General features: G+C 39.5%; 1 protein-coding gene across 1 annotated transcript in view; it reads left to right on the top strand.

Moving 5' to 3' along the window:
- ssrp1a (structure specific recognition protein 1a) overlaps window positions 1-25323 on the top strand; it is a 28340-nt gene extending 3017 nt beyond the window's left edge. The window contains exons 4-18 of the mRNA XM_057851144.1: window positions 10360-10465; window positions 10540-10733; window positions 12476-12576; window positions 12765-12894; window positions 12997-13100; window positions 16303-16431; window positions 16525-16746; window positions 16836-16908; window positions 17471-17603; window positions 20046-20091; window positions 20177-20309; window positions 20397-20564; window positions 21766-21863; window positions 21946-22120; window positions 24929-25323. Of these exons, the coding sequence (XP_057707127.1) occupies window positions 10360-10465; window positions 10540-10733; window positions 12476-12576; window positions 12765-12894; window positions 12997-13100; window positions 16303-16431; window positions 16525-16746; window positions 16836-16908; window positions 17471-17603; window positions 20046-20091; window positions 20177-20309; window positions 20397-20564; window positions 21766-21863; window positions 21946-22120; window positions 24929-24994 (1878 nt within the window). The 3' untranslated portion in view covers window positions 24995-25323. The remainder of the gene's footprint in view (window positions 1-10359; window positions 10466-10539; window positions 10734-12475; window positions 12577-12764; window positions 12895-12996; window positions 13101-16302; window positions 16432-16524; window positions 16747-16835; window positions 16909-17470; window positions 17604-20045; window positions 20092-20176; window positions 20310-20396; window positions 20565-21765; window positions 21864-21945; window positions 22121-24928) is intronic.
- The last annotated feature ends 669 nt before the right edge of the window (window positions 25324-25992 follow it).

The following is a 25992-nucleotide window of genomic DNA, read 5'->3' as shown; positions in this document are numbered from 1 at the left end:
TTACTGTTAAGATTGACTTTACCGGTTTCAAGATTTATTTCTTTGAATTTTTTTGATGAGGTCTTGGTGTTTCAAAAGAAAAAAAAACTCTTACTTGATGTTCTAATTTTCCAGGTACTATCTTTATATTAAAATAGGAACAAAAAATACATTACCTGCAACTTAATAGAGCCAAATTTATGTAGAAATAATGGAGGGAAAAAAATTTAAATCTACTTGTTTCATTACAGTAAATATTACTGCTATTTTGGGTTTACATAATATTTTCATGTAGCCTAAAGTTCTGCTCCGGGAAATAAAAATAGATTTTACTTAATTTTAGTTAGATCATTTCACATACATTAACTAACTACAACAAAGAAACCTTTACTTGATAGTTAAGAAAACACTAAGTTCAGTGGTAAGTGAAATTCAATTAATTGCAGAAAGTGAACTGAACTTAATATTCCGTGCAGTAAAATTTACTTAATAAAAATAAGTGCATATTGTTAAAGATTTTATCAAGGAAATCACACCAGTTATTTTTTTCAGTGCACTTATACATGTATCATTAGAGCGAGAGAATTTACAGTACATATTTGTTATTTATACATTTTATGTATGTTATTAATATTTTATTTACATGTTTCAAATTATTCTTTGTAATGATAACATATGCATGTATAGGGTTTTATATGCGCTTATTGATATTACATTATACGCAAACAAAGCAGCTTAAAAATGAGGGGGGTGACACTGCTTCATGGCTTTTCATTTAACGCCGTCAGTTCTGATCTCCAGTAACAGCGATAAGTGAGGGATCACTGTACATGGAAATTTACTGTCTGTGGTTACGTTTCCACAGAATATGGTTTTATGTGCCTTTGTTCACAGATTTTGCTATAGCTTGGGAATGCTTCATTATTTTCCATTCAAATTTGGCACACTTATGAAGAAGTGTGCTTATTAATCTGATTGACTTTTTTGAAGTCATAAACTTCAGTTATCAAGTAATTGATGGATTAATGTGCTGATTGGGGATTATTGGTTTCCTTGGCAAGGGGGAATGACATTTTTCAAAAACAATTAATACAAAAAAAATGTTTTTGTGGGTTGTTCCAACCAAATATGAACAGAAATACGAAAGTTTCTCAGTCAAGTAAGCATTTTTGTGGTTATCATGGAATACAATGTAATAAATTACATTGTACAATGTAAATACCATTGTGTTGCAGAGTGGCTTCATGTCCATATACAGCGGTTACTGGTACCTTGACATACGAAATTAATCCGTTCCGGAGTTGCTATTGTATCATGATTTTCTTTTTGTATCTGGAGTCGTGTTTTACGTGTAAATCACCTAATTATTTCGAAGCATTACTTTAACCTAGGGCTGTCCCAAACGATTAATTTCCTCCCGATTAGTCAGCCGACTATTTTTACGATTAGTCGACTAATCTAATAATTTTTTTATTTTTATATTTACTATTTTAACAATGAAATTTTTGTTGAAGCTTATTAATCCACAAAAAACATTTTGGAACACCTAAATTCTTTATTAACGTATAAATAAATAACATAAATATCAATAATAAATCACAAACTATGAGGTCAAATGCTGCTGGCATTAACAAGTGCAAAAAAAATGTAAATGGAAACACTGTGACTTCACTTTTTTAACAGGAGTCAAAACAATTCTTACTCTTTTTGTGGTATGTCATTGTGTATATTGTTCTAAATGTTAAAATGAATTGCAATGTCCCGGAAAACCATTTTCAGAATACTTTGTGTGAGTTCGGATGCTTTTTCTGGTGTGCATTCTGCATTTTTGGGGGAGGGGAAAAACTGTTCAACTTTTGTTTGTTTTAACCTGAAAATAGATAAAGTAGAGGGCACACTAAAATATTACCACAATTATTTTTGAATGAAAGGCACACATACTCACAGTAACAAAAATTAAATATATAGTATTAATTTTATAGTATACTACTATAGTATATACACAATAATACTTTATAATATAAAGTAACTAACATTAGTGCAGTCATGGAATACAGTAAGCAGGCCAGTGCTGTTTCCATATATATATATATATATATATATATATATATATATATATATATATATATATATATATATATATATTAGGGCTGTCAAACGATTAAAATTTTTAATCGAGTTAATTACAGCTTTAAAATTAATTAATCGTAATTAATCGCAATTAATCGCAATTCAAACCATCTATAAAATATGCCATATTTTTCTGTAAATTATTGTTGGAATGGAAAGATAAGACAAGATGGATATATACATTCTACATACGGTACATAAGGACTGTATTTGTTTATTATAACAATAAATCAACAAGATGGCATTAACATTATTAACATTCTGTTAAAGTGATCCATGGATAGAAAGACTTGTAGTTCTTAAAAGATGAATATTAGTACAAGTTATAGAAATGTTATATTAAAACGCCTCTTAATGTTTTCGTTTTAATAAAATTTGTAAAATTTTCAATCAGAAAATAAACTAGTAGCCCTATTCTGTCCTCAATGTGTGTGAGTACACAAATTGACAGACAGCAAACATAAGTTCCAAAAAGAAATCAGACGGTGTGGCAAAGTTGCATGGGCTTTACTGAAGTCATCTCTTTTTGACAGGAGCACGTTTCTTGTATTTTTGTAAAACTGAAAATAACAAGGCAATGTGTCAATAACTTGCATAAATCACAAAATAACATAAAATGTACACACACGTGTCCATTTGAGCAGTAGCACTAGCCAATTAGCTCACAAGCATCTAACAATGTAACTGCATTTCACCATATATGTGAACAAATTCAAATACACATCATCAATAACTATCTAATGCTCATGAATATAAACAAAGGAGGAATATAACTCACAAGCGATGCATGTATTAGACACAGACAGTGTGATGGGGCTATGAGAACTGCCACTGAATACTGGATGCGGACGTTAACTGGTCTGAATAGCACTGTCTATTAGTGTGAGTTCGCGTCGACATATAATCACGTCAGAAAAGCGCGCCGAAACCCAAATAAGCAGCTGCACTGAATCGCCAGCAGAGGGCGACATTACGCCACATAACATATGCAAGTCACACCCAAACGCCAGCAGAGGGCGGAAAAACTCCATAAAACACAATTAACAAGTTGGCCTTTCACTGTACTGACATTTAAATCTGTCTGAGCGGGCCAAGTGCGTTAATTGCGTCAAATATTTTAACGTGATTAATTAAAAAAATTAATTAACGCCCGTTAACGCGATAATTTTGACAGCCCTAATATATATATATTTTTTTTATTATAATATTTATATACAGGATATATGTATATATTTTCCCCAAGTGGGAGCTTCCATGACCCTAATAAATTTAATAATAATTAAGAAAAATATTATATAATTTTATATATATATGTATGTATATATATATATATATATATATAAATTATTTTATTAAATAAAAATGCACGTTGATACAACCCACATAAAGGCAACTTCTATTTTTTAAAAAATCATGAGAAAGTTGTATGGACTTAGAATCCGTTAGCTTGTTGTTTCTTGTTGTCTTCGGAAATTACACTTTGGTGACGGCGTTTCAAGTGTTCGTTCGTAGCCGAAGTGCCACCGTGGTATGCGAGTTTAGTTTAGCAAAGAGTACACACAGTGGCACCCTCCATATTTTCCTTGAAATAATTCCAAGCTCTGGCTATTCTGGTCCGCTTTTTTGGCTTTATGCCGCTTTCACGTGTTACCAATTTTGCCCTTTTTGATAATTGACGGTGTTTTCAACTCCTCCCCGTAGTGAGTAGTGAACCTGCGATTCACTTGGCTCGTTGTCGTCGGTTCGTCTGACTTCCTCCTCAGGAAGGCGGCGGCGTGCATAAAAACACCGAGAGGCGTCGGATGGCTCTTTATGGATACTTTGATTGACCAAAACAAAAACGCGGGGAATGCCAACTCCGCGCTACCTGCGCACTTTCCCAACTCACCGATCTCGCTCCCTCTCTCTTGCTCGCCCACTTTCTTCCTCTTTGCTCAATCTGACAATGCCGGTCACATTGAAATAACAGCGGCCCCCTTGGGGGTGCCAGTAACAACCGCTTGTATCGCCAGCGCCCGCAATTCTAAACTTTATCCGCATGTGACTATTTTTTTAACCCGTCATTGCCCGTCGACGCATTTACGTCATCGATGACGTCGACAACGTCGACTAGTCGGTACAGCTCTACTTTAACCCCACATTAAATTTTGTAATCAGAGTAAAACAAGAATAAAGACTAACCGTTAGTATGTGTAATTAACTCTTAACTGTACTGAACACTGAATTGAAGCCTTAAACTCTGGGGGTGCCTGCCTCGATGTCCCTTCACCTGTGTCGTCTTCTTTCACGAGATCATCTAAAATGGTGCTGGCTTTGTGGCAGACTACAGTCTCGGTGATTGTGTCGCCAGCGATTTCTTTTTCCTTAAAGTGCGTACGGCAGGAGAAAAAAAGTCTTAAATAGCATTATTATGTGAATTACGATCATATTTTGAGACGATTCGACTATATACAACAATTTGGCAAAGCGCAAATGACGAGAAATTAGTCTTTTAATCTGCCGGTTAGCCACGCCTACCATTATAGGGCTCTAGCGTCCCCAACAGGTGGATGACGTCAGCAGGAGAATGGTTTTATCTGTTTTACTATTCAGCCCCTTGAGGGGGAATTATTCAGAACGAGGAAAATGCGACGAAAACAGCCGCAAAATGTCATTGTTTCAGTCTCTCTACTACAATATTTTTACAGCATATTCTTTTAATCCAAGTATTTTTCCTCAATAGCTAAGTAAATGGTATGGTCATGACAAATAAGTCTTGTGCTAAATGAAATATGAAATAATAAAAAATGCATTTATTCAGTACGATATGGCAAAATTACTCCATAATGGTCAAAACTATCAACTTCTTGCACCACCCGAATGATATTTTATGCCACCCTAGTTAGTCGGGTTTTTGTCATTTCCCCGCTTGCTTCGGAAAATGTAAACAAACCAAGAAGCGTGACAGCTAGCCGAGATGCTAACCCGAACCGAGTGATGTTTCAAAGTCTTCAAAGCAGAAAATCACACATAACTAGCCCAGATCATTTCGCACGGTTGCGGGGTTGTCGATTGTCGGCCGTGAGCAAGTTAGAGCTCGTCGTTCCCCTGCTGAGGGCAGAGGGCTTGTTTGCAGGGAAGCAGCTGGACAATGACCGCTGAACAAACCGGCTGACGTTGGAGGAGAGCGTAGCTGCCAAATGGTCGACACGAATATGGCAAAAATAATGCTTTACTACACGGCGAATAAGTAAACAGCGAGAGAGTTATAAGAGAGCGGCTGCAGTTGTTGTGCAGCTAACATGACAGAATGTGTCTGGCAGTGAGCTTTTCTACATGCCCATCCTTGATCAAATGTAAGTAAATAGTCCTTTATTTTCAAAAAAGTTCGTAGTGTTTGTTTTGTAATCGCTGTATTCGCGGCCATTTTTAACACAAAGTTGCAATTTTTGATCGGGTGGAAAATTTGACAGAGTACCGGGCACATGAAGAGGACAATAAACCAAGTATAGTGCAGTCTCCTGGCGGCAAGCTGCCGGTCGTCAGCCGAGTGGACAAGGAGCATGTCAACCACAAAATGCAAGCCACCTACGTATTAAAATGATCCCAGTATTTGACATGATACAAAACGCGATGTTTACTCAATTCCCCGTTAGTCCAATGGTCCCACAGTAGTAGGGCTTGTTTTGGCCAATATCCACCGGTGAATGGGAACCTTTTGAAACCCCAAAAAGGCTCACACGCCTATCACTGATGCAGCAACATTTTTCTGCAGCCGTTTGGTTGGGGTGATGCGAAAAATAAATGAATTAATCCGCAAAACCAGCTGAATCTGCAGTCGTTCTGCATACTGTCGTATTGGCTGAATACTGAAGATGACTATCCCGCCGACGTCACATTAGCAATCCTTGTCAAAACAGAAGGTCACTCATTTTCATGGCGCGGGATTGAAAAAACTAAATGTATCGATCGCTTCCACGCTCATCCAAGCGGTCCATTTCATTCAGGAGCATAAAATACAGCGGAAAATATGAAATAAACATGCTTTTTGCTGTCGTAGGCACTTTAATCCAGAGGAGAAGTCTCTCCATCTCATCATGAAACTGGCTCCTCTTACATGAAAGGATAGTTCAAGGATTTTACACCACCCTCATACTTCTTTACCATCTCCAGCTTTGTTTCCATAGAAACCATCCTCTTCTTTCTTTCCTTGGGCAAGATTTTTGGAACCTACGGCTATACTGTAACAATAGTGAATGCCACTATAGTCCAGACAGCCAATAGGAAAGCAGGCTCATGGTACAAAGCATGAAGGGAAAGATTCTGATTTAGGAAAGCAGGCTCACATTACAAAGCATGATGGGAAAGATTTTGACCAATAGGGCAGAAGGATCTTATGGCACGACTTTTTAAAGCAGTGAGTGCATACGTAGCGTTTACAGTATGTGGTATCTCTCATGTTTTGAATATTTTTCCATAATATGAAGCGAAAGAAGCGTCAAACAAATCTATCGTAATCTGAATATTTCGTGTACAGGAGCGTTCATATGTCAAGGTACCACTATAGTTTCATGGAGGGGAAATAAGTCATTTTCAATGTTCTTGGCGTCATGCTCTAATTGCCCGTATTGAAATATCGTGAAATGCCACTAACTCGATGATAGATGTTTCACTATTCAAATTTTCCAGTCATCCTCCAAGGTAAATCCTTTAGCGCTCTCACCTTATTTTTATGTTCTTTTAAGAATGACAAAGTCTAGATTACGTTAAAATTACATTCTAGTTGACATAATTTCATCAACTATAACTATGGCTTTATTACTGCATTAACGTGATGGACCGTGGAACGTTCTGACTGAAGTAGATGTTCGGTTTACATTGCTATCATATAAACTGAGTGCCACCAGTATGTTTTTGGATGGTCAGAGTGCCCACAATCTTTGTGTGAACGTGCAATTCCAAAGGCAATAGTTACCTACAGCGCCACAGTGTTGCCACTATGTGAACACGTGTTGAAAAGTTTGCAAGCGTGTGTGTCGACCCCTAATAGGATTAATGAGCGCAAGCGGCGCTCGCACATGTGCTGCATAAACAGAGTAATCACGGCCTCATGTAAGTCAGTGTTTATATCAGTTCACTGAAACAATTTGGCTCAGACTGCTCGGGAAGGGGAAAAAAAGTTTTGTTTTTATCTTCCTGTGTGTTTTTTTCCTCCTCTCCCTCGCTGCCGTGCGTGCACAGAGATTGTCAGAATGCCAGTAAATGAGTGGAAAGAAAGTCCCGGTATAACCCGAGGTGGCGTGAGCAGCGTCTCCTGGGGTTAATCACAACACTTCTTGGAGATAAATTCTTGTGTCGCCAAGCACTGCCGGTGATGTCATAGTTTTGTATCCCTCAGCCAGTGTCAGTAATTGGTCATCGATGACTGCTAGTTTAGCCTCCTGCTGTGTAGACAATGTAATGTCTTATATGTATGCTTAGCAAGATGTAGGACTTGTTCCAGGGGAGCAGTTCTCCCGCTGACCAATCTCGCGTTTAAATGTGAAAAGAAGTAGGGATGAGTACCGAACTTTGGTTCTCCTGAGGGACCGGTTGAAGTGCTTCGGTTGTACCGAGTATGGGAACATGCCTTATCTTTTGATGCCAAATTTTGGTATCCAAGGAGAAAAAAATGTGTGCCTCACCTGCGTCTGGTTACCAGCTGTCCCGTTTTTCTCCTGAACATGGTGTGTTCAAAGTGCCTATGACACTAAAAGGCATGTTTATTTCATTATATTACGCGGTATTTTATTTATATTTTACGCTCCCGAATGAAATGGACCACTTGGATGTGTGTGGAAGCGATTCTATTTATTCAATTTTTGAATCCCGCGCCATGAAAATGAATAACTTCCTGTTTTGAGGAGGAATGCAAATGTGACTTCACCCAGTTCAGCATCTCACAATACAGCATTGCTTTATAGCATGCAGATGGACTGCGGATTCAACTGATTTTGCGGATTAATTCGTTTATTTTTCGCATCACGCCAGCCAAATGTACTGCAGGGATTTGTTGCCACACCAGGGAGAGGAGTGTGAGCCTTTTTGGGTTTCAAAAAGTTCCCGTTCACCCTCGGAGAATGGCCAAAACAAGTCCAACAACTGTGGGACCTTTGGACTTACGAGGAAGTGAGTGAACATCGTATTTTGTATAATGTCAAATACTACAAATACACACGTTTTAATACGGAGGGGGCTTGCATATTGTGGCTGACAATGCTCCTTGTCCACCGAGAATGCCACTCGGTCGACGACCGGCGGCTTGTCGTACACCCCCCTTGGCTCGCCGGAAGAGCACTATACAAGTACTCGGCTTATTGCCCTATATGTGTGCCCGGTGTTCTGTCAAATATTCCACCCCATCAGAAATTGCAACTTTGAGTTATAAATGGCCGTGGAGACGACAATTACAAAGTAAACACTACAAACTTTTCTTAGATAAAAGACTAGTTACTTACATTTGATCATGGACGTGGACGGACATGTACAAAAGTTCTCCTCAGACGCATCCTGCCATGTTAGCTGCACAATAACTGCACGCTGCTCTCTCACTGCAACTACAACCCCGCTGCCATTTGATAAGATCCTGGGTAGTTTTGTGTGATGTTTCGCATCGAAAAGCGAAAATAAGACTTTGAAACATCACTTGGTTCGGGTTAGAATGTCGGCTAGCTCTCACGCCTCCTGGTTTGTTTACGCTCTCCGAAGCCGGGGCAGGGAAATGACAAAAGCCGGACTAACTACGGTGGCATAAAATATTGTTCGGGAGGTGCAAGAAGTTGATAGTTTTGACCATTATGGAGTAATTTTGCCATGTCGTATTGAATAAATGCATTTTTAGTATTTTTATGAAAAGAATATCCTGCATTTTTAATATTTCTTTTAAAAAATATCCTGTAAAAATATCGGAGTAGAGAGATTGAAACAATATCATTTTGCGGCTCTCTTCTTCGCATTTTTGTCGCTCTGAATAATACCCCCACAATGGGCTGAATTCTAAATCAGATGAAACCATGACCCTACCGACGTCATCCTCCTGTTAGGGACGCTAGAACGTTATAATGACAGGCAGGGGCTAAACGGCAGATTAAAGGACTAATTTGTTATCATCTGCGCTTTGCTTAATTGTTGTATATAGTCAAATCGTCTCAAAATACGATTCGAATTCACATAATAATGCTATTTAAGATTTTTTTTTTTTTTTATCCTGTCATAGGCACGTTAAGCCATTCATAAACTACAGTTGCATCCAAAGCACTTAGAAATAAATATCTATTAGTTTTAGCAGTGAGAGCTTTGTAAGACCCTTTTCGAGGACCCAATCTCAGGAAAGTTTTTTGAACGCACATTTCCCAAAACTTCCTCTGCCGTGACTTGTTTTTGCGCAGGCAACAATCTCTTCCATGTGCACAATAAACCGGTTTGCCTGCGCGCTTCTTCCACTCATGTGAAAACCGGGGCGCGCACTGCCCATTCGCCACATCGCTAAGTGGCGAATTGAAATGGCGTGTTGCAATTAAAATATTTTCCATTCTCACTATAACATGTAAAACCTTTTGATGGGCAGGATTTGGTTCCCGGGCGGCAAGTTTAACACCTGCGTTTTACAACAATGACAATGTGGCGGTGCGGTTGTTAAAAGCACAGTTAACAATGAGTCTAATGTGAAACACAAACCGCTAAAGCGCGTACCCTTCTTTTCAACAATGTCTTGTTCGGCATTAACAAACGGATTGATGAGCCTCACACACATGCTCACGCTCATATACACACTGATTATATAGGCTCTAATTAGCAGTAATAAGCACGCAGACAGGCACGTATCCAGGTGTGTAAACTCTTTCCCACAGAGTCTCATTCTCTTCTTCCGTGCACGCCACAATCACTTCCACATGTGTGTGTGAATGACGAGGACAGTGCCTGTGTGTGTGTGTGTGTGTGTGTGTGTTGTGTGGTTGTAAGCCAGCCTGCAATCTAAATAAACTTTGTCTGTCAGCGGCAGCGTTGAATGGAGGAGGACAAAGTAGTTAGATGGATTGTGTTCACCTCCTGTGGTCCTGGGAGGCCCGAACGACAGGCGTGGTTTTAACGGCGTCAATTTAATTAGCCCCTCGAGCCCTCGTCCATTTTTTTTTTCTAGTGGGTGAGGAAATGTTTTGCCAAGCTGTAACCCATGCATCACCGCAGAATTTTCTTTAATTCATATCTTCCATGTTTGTTTTCCTGCATCAGGACTTTGAGAAGATTTCAGAGTTTTTCAAAGCAAACTACAGCGTGGAACTAGCAGAGAAGGACATGTGCGTCAAGGGGTGGAACTGGGGAACAGCCAAGTTCTCTGGTAAAAAAACAACACACCAATTGGCAATTAATTTTGGATTTATGGTAGTTTTAGGCTTTTTTCTTCCTTTGCAGGGCCGCTGTTATCATTTGACGTGAATGACAACACAGCTTTCGAGGTCCCGCTATCGAACGTGTCACAGTGCGCCACGGGCAAAAATGAAGTCACCCTGGAGTTCCACCAGAATGACGATGCCGAAGTCTCGCTCATGGAAGTACGCTTCTACGTTCCGCCTGGTCAAGCCGACGAACGGCAAGACCCAGTAGAGGTGAGTGTTTCCTTCGCTGCTTCCTTTCAGTGATGGGTGATATGGGGAAAAAATCTTATCACTGTTTGGGCCATTATACATTGGTACCTCTACTTACGAACGTCTCTACAAGCGTAATTTTCAGGTTACGACACGCCTAAACGGGAAAATGTTGCCTCTTGTTAAGAAAGAAATTTCAGGTTAAGAGAGGCAAAAATGCTATATACAATACCAGGGTTTCCCCTAGGATTTTTTAAAAGCTGTGGTGGTGGTTGGCTGCATCGGAGTTGGAAAGCGTGCCGCAGCAAAATTGTTTCTTATCATGATAAATAAGACACCCCCCCCCCCCCCCCTCCATTTTGCAAAGTTTGCATCCTGCTTGCACTTGATTTTCCTGGATATTTAAAAAAAAAAAAAAAAAAAAAAAACTTGAGGGAATCCAGCAATAGGTAGTCCATATATAGTCAATGTGAGGAAATGAAGACACACAAGCAGTCACAGGGTACAGTTCTGTACACAGTACAGTTGACGAAATGTCTTACTCTTTTCATTGCAGAGAAATCTCTCTCACAGTTCACTGTTGAGATGGGCACTGTCAATGTAATGGCCGACAGCTGGCTCAATCAAGGGTACAGCCCTCCTCTTTAATCGGTCTGTAATGACATCTTTGACATCATGCTGACCTGGTCCATATTCTGAAACACATTCAATGGATTAGCTATCAGGACTACACTGTTTCAAAACCATGTTTTCACAGATTACGTTAGTCAATTCAATTTACGGTAAGTCAAAACTGACGTGTCTTTGTGGGTGTCCCTTTTCTGATTGTTTGTTGAAGTTGAAGTTGGTCAATAGTGCAAACTGATATAATATACATATATAATATTTATTTCAATGAGATGAAAAATACTTCAATGCAAATTCGCCATCTGTTTTGTAATTTTTGGGATCAGGAGTATGCCAAATTATAAACAAACCTTTATCAACTCTGTAACTTAAGTTAAAACATTACAATCATAATGAATAAAAATAGTTGCTTGATTTTTATGTGGTACAACCAGGGCTTCAACTTTGCCATTTTTGTGCATGTTGGGTCCCAGCCAGAATGCCTGTAATTGTGTCTTCCTTATATAAGTCTCAAGCTGTGATCTTGGATCATTCCGTTTTTGAAAACATTATCGCAGCATTAAAATACAATGGTTGCCGCTACCATTTGGTTATTTCTACTCCTCGGAACATGAGCCTCACATTCAGAAATATTTAATTAGCCTGAGGCAAATGCTATGCTAGGATGCGACAATTTGGGTCAAAGACACTTTTATTTTCTTTCATTTGAATGGGAAACCCTGAATACTGTAAAAGATGCATATGTGCTTTTTTATTTTCAATGTCACGCCATAAGATCCTGCTGCCCTATTGGTCATAATCTGTCCCATCATGCTTCAGTAATGGAATTCTGCTCTCCTATTTCCCTATTGTTGTTGATGTTTCATTTTAGGTATAGCAGTATGATGAGGTGCACAGGAGCAACTGTGTTCCTATTGCTCAGTCAAAAGAGCACAAGTTTCACGTTTTTGTCTCACAAAGTTTTTTTTTTTACACCAACATTAGAGAACAGGTGACCTCGCATTTTTGTGTCACGAAGAGTGAGATAAGCACCATCGATCTCGTGAAAGAGGACTGTACTGTAGATTTTAGTGCATTTTTACAATATTGAAATTGACAATAAAGGGATTTATTGATATTTGACATGTGTTCTTCAGGCCTTCGCCCAGAACGTGTTGTCGAAGGCTGATGTGATTCAGGCCACAGGAGACGCTGTGTGTATTTTCAAAGAGCTACAGTGTCTTACGCCCAGAGGAAGGTAAAGCACCTGCATGCTGATAAAATCTAGAACAGGGATTTGCATGGTATAATCCGTGCTGTTCTTCAATCTACAAAGACGCCCATCTGTTTGAATAATCAAATATGGCCCTAAAGCACAATAGTTTGCCCACTCCTAATTTTGGAGCCTTTACCTCTCAACAACTGAACATGTTCTGTATATTTCAGATACGACATCCGCATCTACCCAACCTTCCTTCACCTCCACGGTAAGACGTTTGACTACAAGATTCCCTACACCACCGTCCTACGTCTATTCCTGCTGCCACACAAGGACCAGAGACAGATGTTCTTTGTGGTAAATGATCCTTTTGGTTTACTTTCAAACCTAATTCAGCTTCGACTAGTATTTTGTGAAAGCCAGGCATGTTCACTTTTCACATGTGCTCTTTTGATGTAGATCAGTCTGGATCCGCCCATCAAGCAGGGCCAAACGAGGTATCACTTCTTGATTCTGCTCTTCTCTAAAGAAGAAAACATCAGCCTCTCCCTCAACATGAATGAGTAAGTTTATGTGCTACAACTAGCTACCAGTTGAAAGCCCTTTTAATTGTTGTCATAGTCTTTTGAACGAAAATACTTATTTGTCTTAGTCATATTTTAGTCATTTCAAAATGTGTTCATCTTCGTCTAGTTTTAGTCGACAGCTACGCAGTGTTTTCATCTGTAAAATTCAAGTTTTAGTACGAAAATAAAGGTTTCCGACAATTTCGAATGAACATAGGATGAACAACTTATGTGATGATAATGCACACTCAGTAGGAAAGACAGTACATTATTTTCAATTAAATTTACTTAGAAGCCATGAACTGTATGTTTAAACAATAAAAATTGTCCGAGTGTGTAAGAGGATGCTGGACAAGCTAATGTTAATGCTAATACTAATGCAAATGCTATGTAAATGCCAAGAGTTACATTTAGTGTGTGATAATCACTTAGGACATACCTTCAAAGGCTAAAGCAACATTGCATATTCTCTCTTGCCAAGACATGAAAACAAATCCTACCATGTGTTTCCAAATAATCAAGCTGGACCGAAGGCTATCTGGGTTGAAACATCCTAAACACCGGTGAGGAGAGTGGAGGAGATCTCACATGAGCAACACGATCCAAACACTGCTGTGATGCAGGTTGACATACTCCACGTACAATAGGAAAATGTCACGCATTGTGAACAAATGACAGAAACTACCATATGTCGTATTTTCGTCTCGTTAGACAAAAACTGGCATTCGTTTCGTTATGTTCTGGTCTCCCTAGCCATGTTCTTGGCCTGTCATCATCATGAAAAAATGGTTTGTCGATGAAATGTTTTCTTTATCGTAATTGTTGACAAAAAACAACAATGCTAGCTACCCTTGAAAATGAATTCATTAAGTATTTGTCGTAGTGCAGTCTTACTGAGGGTATGTCCAAATTACGCTTATGATATTGGTTGGGACCCATTTGGCTTTGTTTAGAGCAGTAGTTCTTAATCCGGGTTCGAATAAACCCTTGGGGTTCGTTGAGTAAGTCTAAGGGGTTCGGCGAAGGTAAAGATACGCAGAGGCTTATTTTCGTACGCTGTTCAAATCTAGGCAAAGTGGCCTTTTAGACAAGGCTTCGGACTGGTTTGCTCCCAATTTACAGGCTTAATCCATTTCTTTTAACTGCTAGTCCTCGATCTGATGGGAGGAGGAATTGGTTTGCTCAGTGGAACGTTGATTCTCACTTAGTATGAGGGAATACAACAGAATGGGCAGCGTGTTCTCAAATTTTGACCTGTTTACAAAACATGCTGTCAAAATTTCGGTACCTTCAGCAAGGTTAAGAACCACTGGTTTAGAGTGGTAGGACATATCAAAAACCCACATGCGCAGATGCTCTGTTTGGAAATCTCCACAGGCTTCATCACTGGGCATTGCCATTGCTAATGTTAAAAATAACACATTAACAATACAAATAAGAATCGCAATCTCCATTTTTGTTTTTTTATGAAATTGCAAACCCTCATAAGATGTACCAGTAATGGCGTACCGCAAGCAACATGTCACTTTCGTTCATTAATATTCATGACGTTAGCTACTGTTGCTAAGGGGGGGGGGGGCACGCGACCGTTTGTCCCCCATAGGAAATGAATCGAAATCGTGTACGAAGGAGATTTTTACAGAGCTAAACCTACCAATTCTCTCCAAAAATGATGTCCCTGGTGCCAAATTCACTGGCAAAGATGTGGAAGAACATAAAAATGTTCAGTTAAAGAGATTGCTTAAGTGTGGAGGGCTGAAAAAGACTAAAAAATAACGAGCCGACCGAAGCATAGCCTTAGCTTTTTTATCGACGCTACTGACAATGACATTCTCCTGTTTCAACAAGCTATCCTTTACCCCCAGCCCTGTCTTTCTTATATATTATGTCCTCTGGTTGTTGTACTTCTCTGATCGTTCTTGGAGGTAATTTATATTGTTTGTTTTGTGTAGCTATCGCAAATGCCACTCAGTGACAGCCAGCCAAGAAACACTTTTAATTTTTTCATTGATACCAAATCTTAATTCTATAATTTATTTACATTTCCCCCTTACTAAAGTTTTTTTTTTCTTTTTTTTTTTTTACAACAGAAAATGTAGCGGTGGCTGTCAGATACCATTTTAATTCTTTTCAGGTCATTCATAGTCAGACAGAAGCAGCACGGCACAACGTCACGCTAAAAAATAAGTTAAAAAATATCAAAATGGCCTACCTCTTTGTCCTCTGAAAGACAACACCAACTCAACAAAATGTTTACTGCATAAATGTTTACTACCGAGCAGGCGTTAAAAGTCCGTGCAAGTTGATTGTCTTCACATTTTTTCCTCCGAGTTTTTGGTTTTGGGAAACGTATGAAGAAAACATCCTTCATATGTCGTAATGTCTAGAGTCGTTTCTACAAATTCCAAAAAAGCAATGTGTGATCGGCATGCTCGTTTTTGAAAGATTACCGGAGAAAAGAAGCACAATTAACATTGGTTTCTATGCGAGGGCGGGTCTATAATGTCCAAAGGCGTAGCAAGGGGCCCCAGGGGCCCCAGGCAACAAGCAACATGGGGCCCTTCGAGCGTGTGCAAGTAAGGGGGACAGTCGGAGTTGGAGCATTAATTAAAATATAATAATGCCTCGGTCTCATGGAGCGCTTTTTAGGACACTCAAAGGGCCTACAGTAACATATTACACTCACCGCTGTCTTGCTTCCTTTTCTGCTTTTTTTTCTTTCTTTTGCCGGTTTCAGACAGATAACTTCTCTTCATTTTGGATATACGGCAATTAAAAAAAATCAAAATAGATGCTCACTCCCACTCTGAGTCACGTGGGGGGGGTGTAGAGCGAGTTTAGGGGCCCCTTCAGGGAACTCAGACACAAGGCTTTCACTGACACTGTCGCACTTGTCGCTGCGACCGTGCAGTAAAGCTGCGTGTGCTAAATCTGTTGGCCCTCTGGGGGCCCCCGCTGGCTGGGGGCCCTAGGCAATTGCCTGGATTGCCTAATGGGACGCGATGCCTCTGATAATGTTCCACTCCTGCTTTACTTCCGCTTTACGATGCGACGTCACGTCTAAAAATAGTAGCATGCGTGCGGTACGCCTTTCATTAATTATTGAATAATTTGTCCAAGTGAGTGGTTGTAATGGAGTTTTCCACTAGAGGGAAGCACAGTTCTCCTAAGTAACAACAGTCATTTTTCTGTTCATCAGGGAAGATGTGGAGCGACGCTTCGAGGGCAAACTCAGTAAGAACATGTCAGGGTCTCTCTATGAGCTTGTCAGTAGGGTGATGAAGGCCCTGGTCAACAGAAAGATCACAGTGCCTGGGAACTTCCAGGGGTACGCTCCTCCCCCAAACACTATTGCATACACTCATTGTTTTTGTTTTAGATCTTTAGTAAATAATCTTGCCTTTGCCCATTTTCTGCTTAGCCACTCTGGTGCTCAGTGCATCACTTGCTCCTACAAGGCCTCCTCAGGCCTCCTCTACCCCCTGGAGAGGGGCTTCATCTACGTCCACAAGCCGCCCGTGCACCTGCGCTTCGAGGAAATCTCCTGCGTCAACTTCGCACGAGGCACCACCACCACTCGCTCCTTCGACTTTGAGATCGAGACCAAGCAGGGCAACCAGTACACCTTCAGCAGCATTGAGAGGTGATATCGTGAAATCACTGGTTAAAAATAGCCTAAGCTTTAAGACATAAAGGATATCGGGCAAATTAACACGCTTCTTCTGTCTACAGAGAGGAGTACGGCAAACTTTTTGACTTTGTCAACGCCAAGAAGCTCAACATCAAGAACAGAGGTTTCAAAGAGGTAAGACAGTCGTCCTCGCTCAGTTGAGGTGCCGATTTTTTCAATCATAATCCATCCCACCTAATGACACTTGTCGCCCTTCTCCTTGTACTTGTGCGCGTGTGCTTGTACCTGTGTAGAAGAAGGTGCGTATGTTCGTTTCGTGATTGATGTGATATGTGCTTGCATGGCGTGCTGCCCAAAATGAAGCCCCATCTTGTTGATTTACATTTTGGTTTGGTGTGATGAGGTTTGATTTGGACTTGGGGTAAATGAAAGGAGTGTTTCTTGGCTAACATTGCTGTCTGGACGGGAGCGGGGGTGTTACACAACTGTGTGCGTTGTGCAGATTTGTGGTCTGGGGAGGCTTTTGGTGTGCAGTAACATAACCATGGTTGAAAACAATGCTAACACACGTATACATGATAAAACAAAATGGTTTATTTACACACCCACACACTGTGTTAGCCCAAAGTTAATTTAACATTATGGGATAACATGTACCTCTTTTGAGCTAGATTGTGTAGGGAGTCTATTTTTTTCTTCTTTGTCAGTGATTTCTAACCGGGTAATCTGCTTTTAGGGCATGAAGGGCAAGATTGATGAGTACAGCGACTCGGATGAGGACAAACACGACGCCTACCTGGAGCGCATGAAGGCCGAGGGCAAGATCAGAGAGGAGGGCAACGATAGCGATGATTCCGACAGCGGCAGCGGTGAGTTGGCAATCGTGCGTTTAGAACAGAGGTGTCAAACTTGTTTTCAGAACATTCAAAACAGTGTTGTTTTTGGTAGCCATTTTAATTTATGCTTAGTCTTTTTGGACGAAAATACTTATTAGTCTTAGTCATATTTTAGTCACCTCAAACTGTGTTGGTCTTTGTTTAGTTTTTGTCAATGAAAACTCAAATTTCGTCTCGTTTTAGTCGACAATTCTCAAAATGTTTTCATCTATAAACTTCAAATGTTTTAGTCCGTGAATAAAAATAAATAAATAAATAAGGTTTCCAACAATTTCGAATGAACATGACGGAGTACATAACTGTTGAGTCTACAAGGACATCACCATTTTCATGATGATGATGATACACACTCAGCAGGAAAACTGCACATTATTTGTGATTAGTTTAACTCGAATGTTTTCCAAGAGTTTAAGAAGTCACCGTGCTAAATGCTAATGCTAACATGAACGATATGCTACTGCGAACGCTATGCTAACGTTAGAATTTTCTATGCTAACGTTACAATTTAGTTAAGTGTGTGATCATCACTCAGCACAGACCTTTAAAGGCTGAAGCAACATGGAATATCTAGCCATGATAAGAAAGCAAAACTTACCAAGCAGAACCTGACAGATATGTTTTACAAAATGAGCCTGGAATGGGCACTGACTAAGCGCATCTGTGTGTGCGGGTGGGGGCGCAGCTCGACACATGAGTGACACTACCAAACACCGCTAAATGCGTTCTAAATACACATGCAATAAGAAAATATCACACATTGTGAATTTCTTCTCATTCTCATGTCGTCACACGACAACTGGCATCCACTGTTATGTTTTAGTCTCCCGAGACACGTTTTATGCGCATCATCGTGTTGTCATGAAAAAATTGTTTGTTGCGAAATATTTTCGTTATCATTGTTGACGAAAACGCTGATTCAAACATTATAGTTTGAGTCTACTACTATGGAGGACCAGGAGTGCAAGTTGTGCATTAAATAAATAGACAATTAAATAAATTATTAAATGTGTCATTACAATGCTTCAATTCCAATATTTATTTATTTCGCTTTTTATTCATTTCATTCTTGCACTCTTGTTCCCCTTGTACCACATGAAATAATTTTACCTGTCATTGGCTTATCAAACTCGGTGGGTGGGCGTGAACGATAGACAAGTAGACAATGAGTCAAGCTACATGGCTCTGGAGTCAAGCTAATGCTCCTTCCTTCCAAGCATGGCAGCGATTGCTGACGTTCTGCATGTTCCTGCGATAAATCGCTGTTTTGTAAGCCACGTGCTCAGGGTCCGAATTTCCTCCGTCAATGTGTTCTGCTAAGTCTAACGTCTGTTATTAAATCCAGAGAAAGCTCATGCAGAACCTTAGCAATCGCTGCCATGTTGGGAAGGAAGGAGCAATGGCTTGACTCCAGAGCAGGGGTGGGCAAACCGGTCCTCGAGGGCCGCAGTGGGTCCTGGTCTTTGTTCCAACTGAGTTAGTACAGACAGTTTAACCAATGAGGTTTCAGTGGAAACAAGAAGCACCTGACTGCAATCAACTGATTGCACTTGTAAGAAACCAGATTGGTGAAAGGCTGTCCTCATGATGGGTATGAACAAAAACCTGCACCCACTGCGGCCCTTTGTGGAATAGTTTGCCCACCCCTGCTCCAGAGCCATGTAGCCACTGAAACCCCGCCCAGTTCACGACCGCCTACTAAGTTTGATGAGCCAATGACAGGTAAAATTATTTCATGTGGTACAAGGGGAACAAGTGCGAGAAGGAAATAAATAAAAAGTGAATTAAATGAAAACAGCAATAAATGTTGAAATAATTAAAAAAAAAAAAAAAAAAGAAAAGGAAAAAGAAATGTTGAAATAAATAAAAAACAAATGTTGAAATAATCCAATAAAAATTGAAATAAATAAATATGGAAAAACATGAACGTGTATTGAAACAAATAAAAAGTGAAACTAAATAAAAATTGAAATAAATAATTGAAATAGATAAATATAAATGGAATTAAATATTGAAATAGAAGCATTTTAATGTTTTGCACTCCCGGTCCTCCTTGTACTACTACTACTACTACTTTGCTTTCTTGTTTTTGGTTACTTTAAACAAAGTTAACTACAGCGAACCTAGTCGTTGGCTGACAAGGTTTCAGTTCTGCAGTGTTTTTAACAAAAAATCAAATGACTACTTGTTCATAACTCTTTAAAATAGGTATTAATTCAACAGGCTTTTTTTTTTTTTTTTTTTTTTTTTAGTACTATTTTAATAAATAAAAAATAGTTTGTCATGATGCTAGCCAAACTTTGAGCCTCACTATAGTTCTTAAATTTTTGATGCAAACTTTTGTGGGGTGCATTTTGACATTTTTGGTTTAGAATGTTAAGTGGGTCTAAGGCTTTTTCCCGCTTTTCCCTTCTTCAGATGAGTCTTTCAATCCTGGAGAGGAAGACGATGACATTGCAGAGGAGTATGGAAAACCTTGTATCCTGAAACCATAATTTCACAGTTTTTTCCCCCCCTCTTAGACATAACTTTTGCACCTCCTACGTTAGGTACGACAGCAAAGCGTCAGCCAGCGACAGCAGCGACGAAGGTGACGGCAGCGAGGACGACAGTCCTAAGAAGAAGAAAGTCGCGAAGCCCAAAGTGGTGAAGGAGAAAAAAGAAAGGAAGCCACGCAAAGAGGTGAAAAGCTGCAACTTGCATTGCCGCAAGATGGGTCGGCACACACAATCAGGAGCAAAAGTATAATATTTTTTCCAACTACCGCAGAAGAAGCAGAAAGATAAAGGTGGCCCCAAAAGGCCGATGAGTGCCTATATGCTGTGGCTCAATTCCAGTCGTGAGAGAATTAAGTCGGAAAACCCCGGAATCTCTGTCACAGAGATCTCTAAGAAGGCCGGAGAAATGTGGAGGCAGCTGGGAAAAGACGAGAAAGAGGTGAGGGACGAGTGGGAAGAATGATGCATCAAATACTCATGTTTTATGTGTAGTAGTGGGAACCTCTTGGTACATCACGATACGATACGGTTTGCGATACAAAGCTCACGATAACAATGATCTGACGATATGGCGATACAACGTTTATCGATACATTGGTCAAGAAATCATTCTAGGATATTCTACAAACAACTAATGAACAGAAAAACAAGCTTCTGCTGTGAATTGGAATGAGTTTTTAGACGTCCAATCCATTTGAACTGGGAGGGTGGCAGTGCTGCCACCCCTCCCAGTTCAAACGGATTGAACGGCCATTCAAACGGATTGAACGTCGATGGCCATCAGTGGCAGCCAATGCCAGGCAATGAAGTAATTTTGGGCCATTTAAGGTCGTTTACCTTTTGATTTTCACTTACTTCCTGTTGATTTTGGGGTATTTTATGGGTCACTTCCTGTTTATTTTGAGTTACAGAACAGGAAGTGGCCTGGGAATCACCCGAATCAATAGGTAGTGACTCAAACTCAACAGGAAATGACCTGTAAATGCCCTAAAATGAACAGCAAGTGACCTGTAAATGCCCTGAAAACCGGACAGAATGACTGTAAATGCTCTGGTTTCGAATGAACAAACGTTCCCAGTCTAAATGATTGGGCGTCGAGCACCATTAATGCAGCCTTATAGTTAACTGAGACACTATTATGGTGGAAGATTTTGGTAGCAACTTGTTTGTTCCCTTTTTTTAAACAGTGACACCTTTTTGAAACGATATCTCGATTCTTGGCAGGAGCATATCGATAACCTTTTGGGATACAAAGTATCACGTTATATCACCATCTCGTTATTTTGTCACATCCCTACTGTGAATGCACTGATTTTGAATGAACAAAAGTTCTCAATCTAAATGGATTGGGCGTCAAGCCTTAGAATTAACTGAGACACTATTACGGTGGAAGATTTTGGGAGCAACTTGTTGGTTCCCTTTTTTATTTATTTTTATTTTTTTAAACAGTGACACCTTTTTAAAACGATATCTCGATTCTTGGCAGGAGCATATCGATAATCTTTTGGGATACAAAGTATCACGATATATCACCATTTCGTGTGTGTGGGGCTTTTTTGCTTTGGTTTGTTTTGGTAAACAAGATCATGATTTTATTTTAAGAACAAACATTTTAGAACAATGTGTTATCCTTTCTTCAGGAGTGGGAAACAAAGGCGGGAGAAGCCAAAAGAGAATATGACATTGCAAAGAAAGAGTATAAGGAAAGCGGTGGAGGAGACTCTTCTGTTTCCAAGAAGTAAGACTAATAACATCACATGGCTTATGTCGGTCAAGTATTCCTTCATCTGAGCCCCCCGCCCACCTCTCGGTCTCTACAGAAAGTCCGGGAGCAAAAAGGATGACAAGAAGAGGAAATCGTCCGGAGGTGACAAGGAGCGGGAGCGTGGGGGAGGCAATGAAAGCTTCAAGAGCAAAGAATTCATTGAGACCAGCGAAAGCTCGTCTGACTCGGACCACAAGAGCAAGTCCAAGAAGAAGAAGAAGAAGAAGGAGGTGAATAAGATCGCTAGTGACGACACACATTATCTTATCCACTTTATCTGTGGCTTTCTTTACTTCCCGGATGTGTTATAGCAAATTCTGCGGTCGAAAACAATTCACTGCATTATTGTCTCCTCAAGTTCCAAATTGCTTATGAGTAATGTTGCAATCCATACAGTTAAAAGTAAAGCCGTCCTCAACTTGGTCTATCAGTTATACAGTAGAATCTTGCTTCCACAATCTCAAAATACGACTTAAGTGATGCCAACAGGATGCAGTTTTCCCCCCTCTACTTGCTGTATACTGAGAATTAAAATACATTTTTTTTTCCCCGAATGGCATTTGTCATAAACAAGACATAGAACAATGCTCACAGGCATATGCTCTTAGTACACAGCTCAAAAACTTTTAGCAATCATCGATTTAAAAAAAAAAAAAAAAAAAAAAGGAAAAGAGCGTTGTCTTGTCCAGTGCTTATTTGCGAAGTGCTGCCTCCCAGTGACCATGGTGCAGCATACATATGGAAATTTCTTTTTTTCTTTTAAAAAAAAAAGAAGGTATATACTAGTACTAGTCCTTCTAAAAAATTAGCATATTGTGATAAAGTTAATTTTCCCAAATGTACTGATAAACATTAGACTTGCATGCAGTGGGGCAAATAAGTATTTAGTCAACCACTAATTGTGCAAGTTCTCCCACTTGAAAATATTAGAGAGGCCTGTAATTGTCAACATGGGTAAACCTCAACCATGAGAGACAGAATGTGAGAAAAAAAAAACTGAAAAATCACATTGTTTCATTTTTAAAGAATTTATTTGCAAATCATGGTGGAAAATAAGTATTTGGTCCATACCAAAAGTTCATTTCAATACTTTGTTATGTACCCTTTGTTGGCAATAACGGAGACCAAACGTTTTTCTGTAACTCTTCACAAGCTTTTCACACACTGTTGCTGGTATTTTGGCCCATTCCTCCTTGCAGATCTCCTCTAGAGCAGTGATGTTTTGGGGCTGTCGTCGTGTCGTGATTATGGGACACGTAGTCCATATACTACATCGATGAATTCTAAACTGTCATGACTGAATGGAAGTTAAGAAGGCCAAATCAATCCATACCAGTGACTATTGATAATGTTGCAAATATTGTTAATTCGGTACGTGACACAGATGGATTCGGAACACAAATAGGATGTTTTGCTCATGTAGTAAACCTAGCTGCTAAGAGAGCTGTAGCAATCAACAGTGTGCCCTGCCTCACTTTACAAACAGTAAAGATTGTTCTCAGCACTTTTATACAATTTTTTTTCAGATCAGTAAGAAGTAAGCACATAAATATTATGCACTAAAATGCATGTTTATATGATGGTAATTTAATTTTTGCTCGTTAGCAAAACAAAAACAACAAAAAAAACGAATTTTTTTTTTTTTTTTTTTTTTAACAGAGCATTAAATGCATTGAATTGGATCGAAAATCGTGTCCCCCGTGTCAAAAATCGTACCGAACCATGACTTAACTGTATCATTGCATCCCTATGGAACACCATTGCAGAAGCTATGAGGGGGGAAAGTTTTCATTTGCCTAAATGCTTAAATTATTAAGTGCAATTTTTTTTTTTTTTTTTTTTTTTAAACACATTTTATTTATTCTGTTTCTGTGCAGTATCAATATTGTTGTTTTTTACTTAAGAGGCATGGTCTATTGTTTTTAGTTGTGATTTCTTAAAAAGTGTTTTTAAATTTAGGAGTAAATATTTATCGCGTTTAAATGGGTGTACATGATCTATTAATATATACTGTATTCGCACTGTCATTGTAAATTGGTTAAAAAAAATTGGAGGGGCGCAATAATATCGCATATCGTAACAATTTATGAGAATAATTATTGCACACTAAAATTTGTTATCGCGACAGGCCTAACTTCCACCTGACGTTAGTCATTATTTTCTTTATAAAGCAATCGCAATCCAACATGCGTTGTCTGTCTCTGTGTGGTAAAACCTGCAACAGAAACGCAACTGAAACGAAAGTGCGACTGGCTTGACCACGGAATTAGAAAACGTGGCTCACTTCAGACAGCAAGCAGACAACAATAACATAGGGATTGCGTAAAGGGGTTTATTGAACACACAAAAAAACACGTTCGCAAAAAGGAGACACAAAAAGGGTCCATGACAGTAGGTCGGAATGATTAAAAAATATATATATTATAAAAATTTTGGGAAAACCGCGGTGAAAGGCAGACAAACGAAAAAAACAAGGCAATGATGCAACTGGCAACGGAGGGATATACAAACTGTCAAATGGCAGCAAGTCAATATCTCGGCAAGCCACCTAGGATCGGTTTAAAGACGCTGCTGATGAGCTGGAATTAGGTGCAGGTACGACGTTGGGAACTCATCCCACAGCTTCGTAACAAAACAATCTGACCTGCCACAGAATGTGACAAAATCGCACTAGTCGTCATACTAGCTTTGCTTGCTAGATAGCACAGCTATTCTCCCAATCCAGCACAACTGCGTCGTCATCCCCAGTGTGCATAGCGCGCGTAAAACATTGCGCCCTCCGTATGTCAAAACGTACTAAATATTAGATTTTTAAATCAATGGCAAGAATATACAGTATGTGTTTCTAATAACATATTTTAGTAAAAGAGAACAATTGTGGCTTATTAGAGCCTACAAGTCCTTAAGTCCAAGGTTCCCTTTAAGCCTGCAGTGACCTGCACATTAATTCGTTAAAAAAAAAAAACAATTCTAACTGGTGTTAACTGGATATTATAACTTCAGTGCCACTCAATTATCTTTGTTTGTTTTTGAACCAGGAATCAGAAGACGAAGAGGAGGAGGCTGCGTCCACACCCGCAAGCTCCGAGGAAGAGTCAGACTAAAGATACACACACACACTCAATCAGTAAAGGACCAAGCCTTTACACTCATGTTGATAACTTACACATGGACTGAAAACAAAATAAATCAACAGAGTTGTACTTTTTGATGTAAGATTTAGCACAATGTGCCCAACTCCGAATCTCCGCAGTTCACTCCTCACTGTTAGCAGTTTTTTCAGTTTGGATATTTGTTGTTTCCCTCCCTTGCTATCCCATGTGGATTCTTAGTTTTATAGCACAGAAACGTTCATTGAGTTATTCGTTCAGTTTTCGTTTGTAGAATTCAGGCTTAAATACAAATAAATCATTTTTTAATTAAAGTTGAAAAACCTACTTGAATGTACTTTTTTTAGCTGAATCATTACATCCATTGTGAATTTTATGCGGATGGGTTGCAGTTTGATGGTTGCCTATAATTCAATTCAAATCAGTTAGACACATGGGGGGAAATGACCGCTAATCTCTTTAACTTACAAATAAATCACCAACACGCATGTTCTGTGAGGCTAAATTGACCTCTTCAGTATTGTGTGGGCTGTACTGTGTACACTATACAGTACTCTGTCGTTGACATACATTTTCCTGCCATTGCACCTGGTATCATTAGCAACGACAAATCAGACACACACATTTTTTTAAAGCTAGGAACTTGAGATGAGTTTGTTTGCTTCCGCGGTTCTCCCCGTAGTAGTGGGCGTGAAGGAAGAACAAAGGGGTCAGGTAATTGCATAATAGACCCTACTCACCAACTTCACAGAATGACGTGTCGCTGTATCCGGCCGCCATATTGTCCGTCTTTGTTTATCTGTATTCTCAATGGTTTCAATTTGTCGTGCAATTTATAGTAGTGATGCACGATAATGCATTTTTCAGCCGATACCGATAACTGATCATTTCCTCCTCGTTCCAACCGATAACCGATAATGTCAAGCCGATAATTTTATTAAAGATTTATGTAAAATTTTAAAGTATACACAAGAGAAAATATTGCTGTGCAA

Source organism: Corythoichthys intestinalis, chromosome 11, assembly GCF_030265065.1.
Source record: "Corythoichthys intestinalis isolate RoL2023-P3 chromosome 11, ASM3026506v1, whole genome shotgun sequence".
NCBI lineage: Eukaryota > Metazoa > Chordata > Actinopteri > Syngnathiformes > Syngnathidae > Corythoichthys > Corythoichthys intestinalis.
This window is presented reverse-complemented; position numbering and strand designations above follow the sequence as displayed.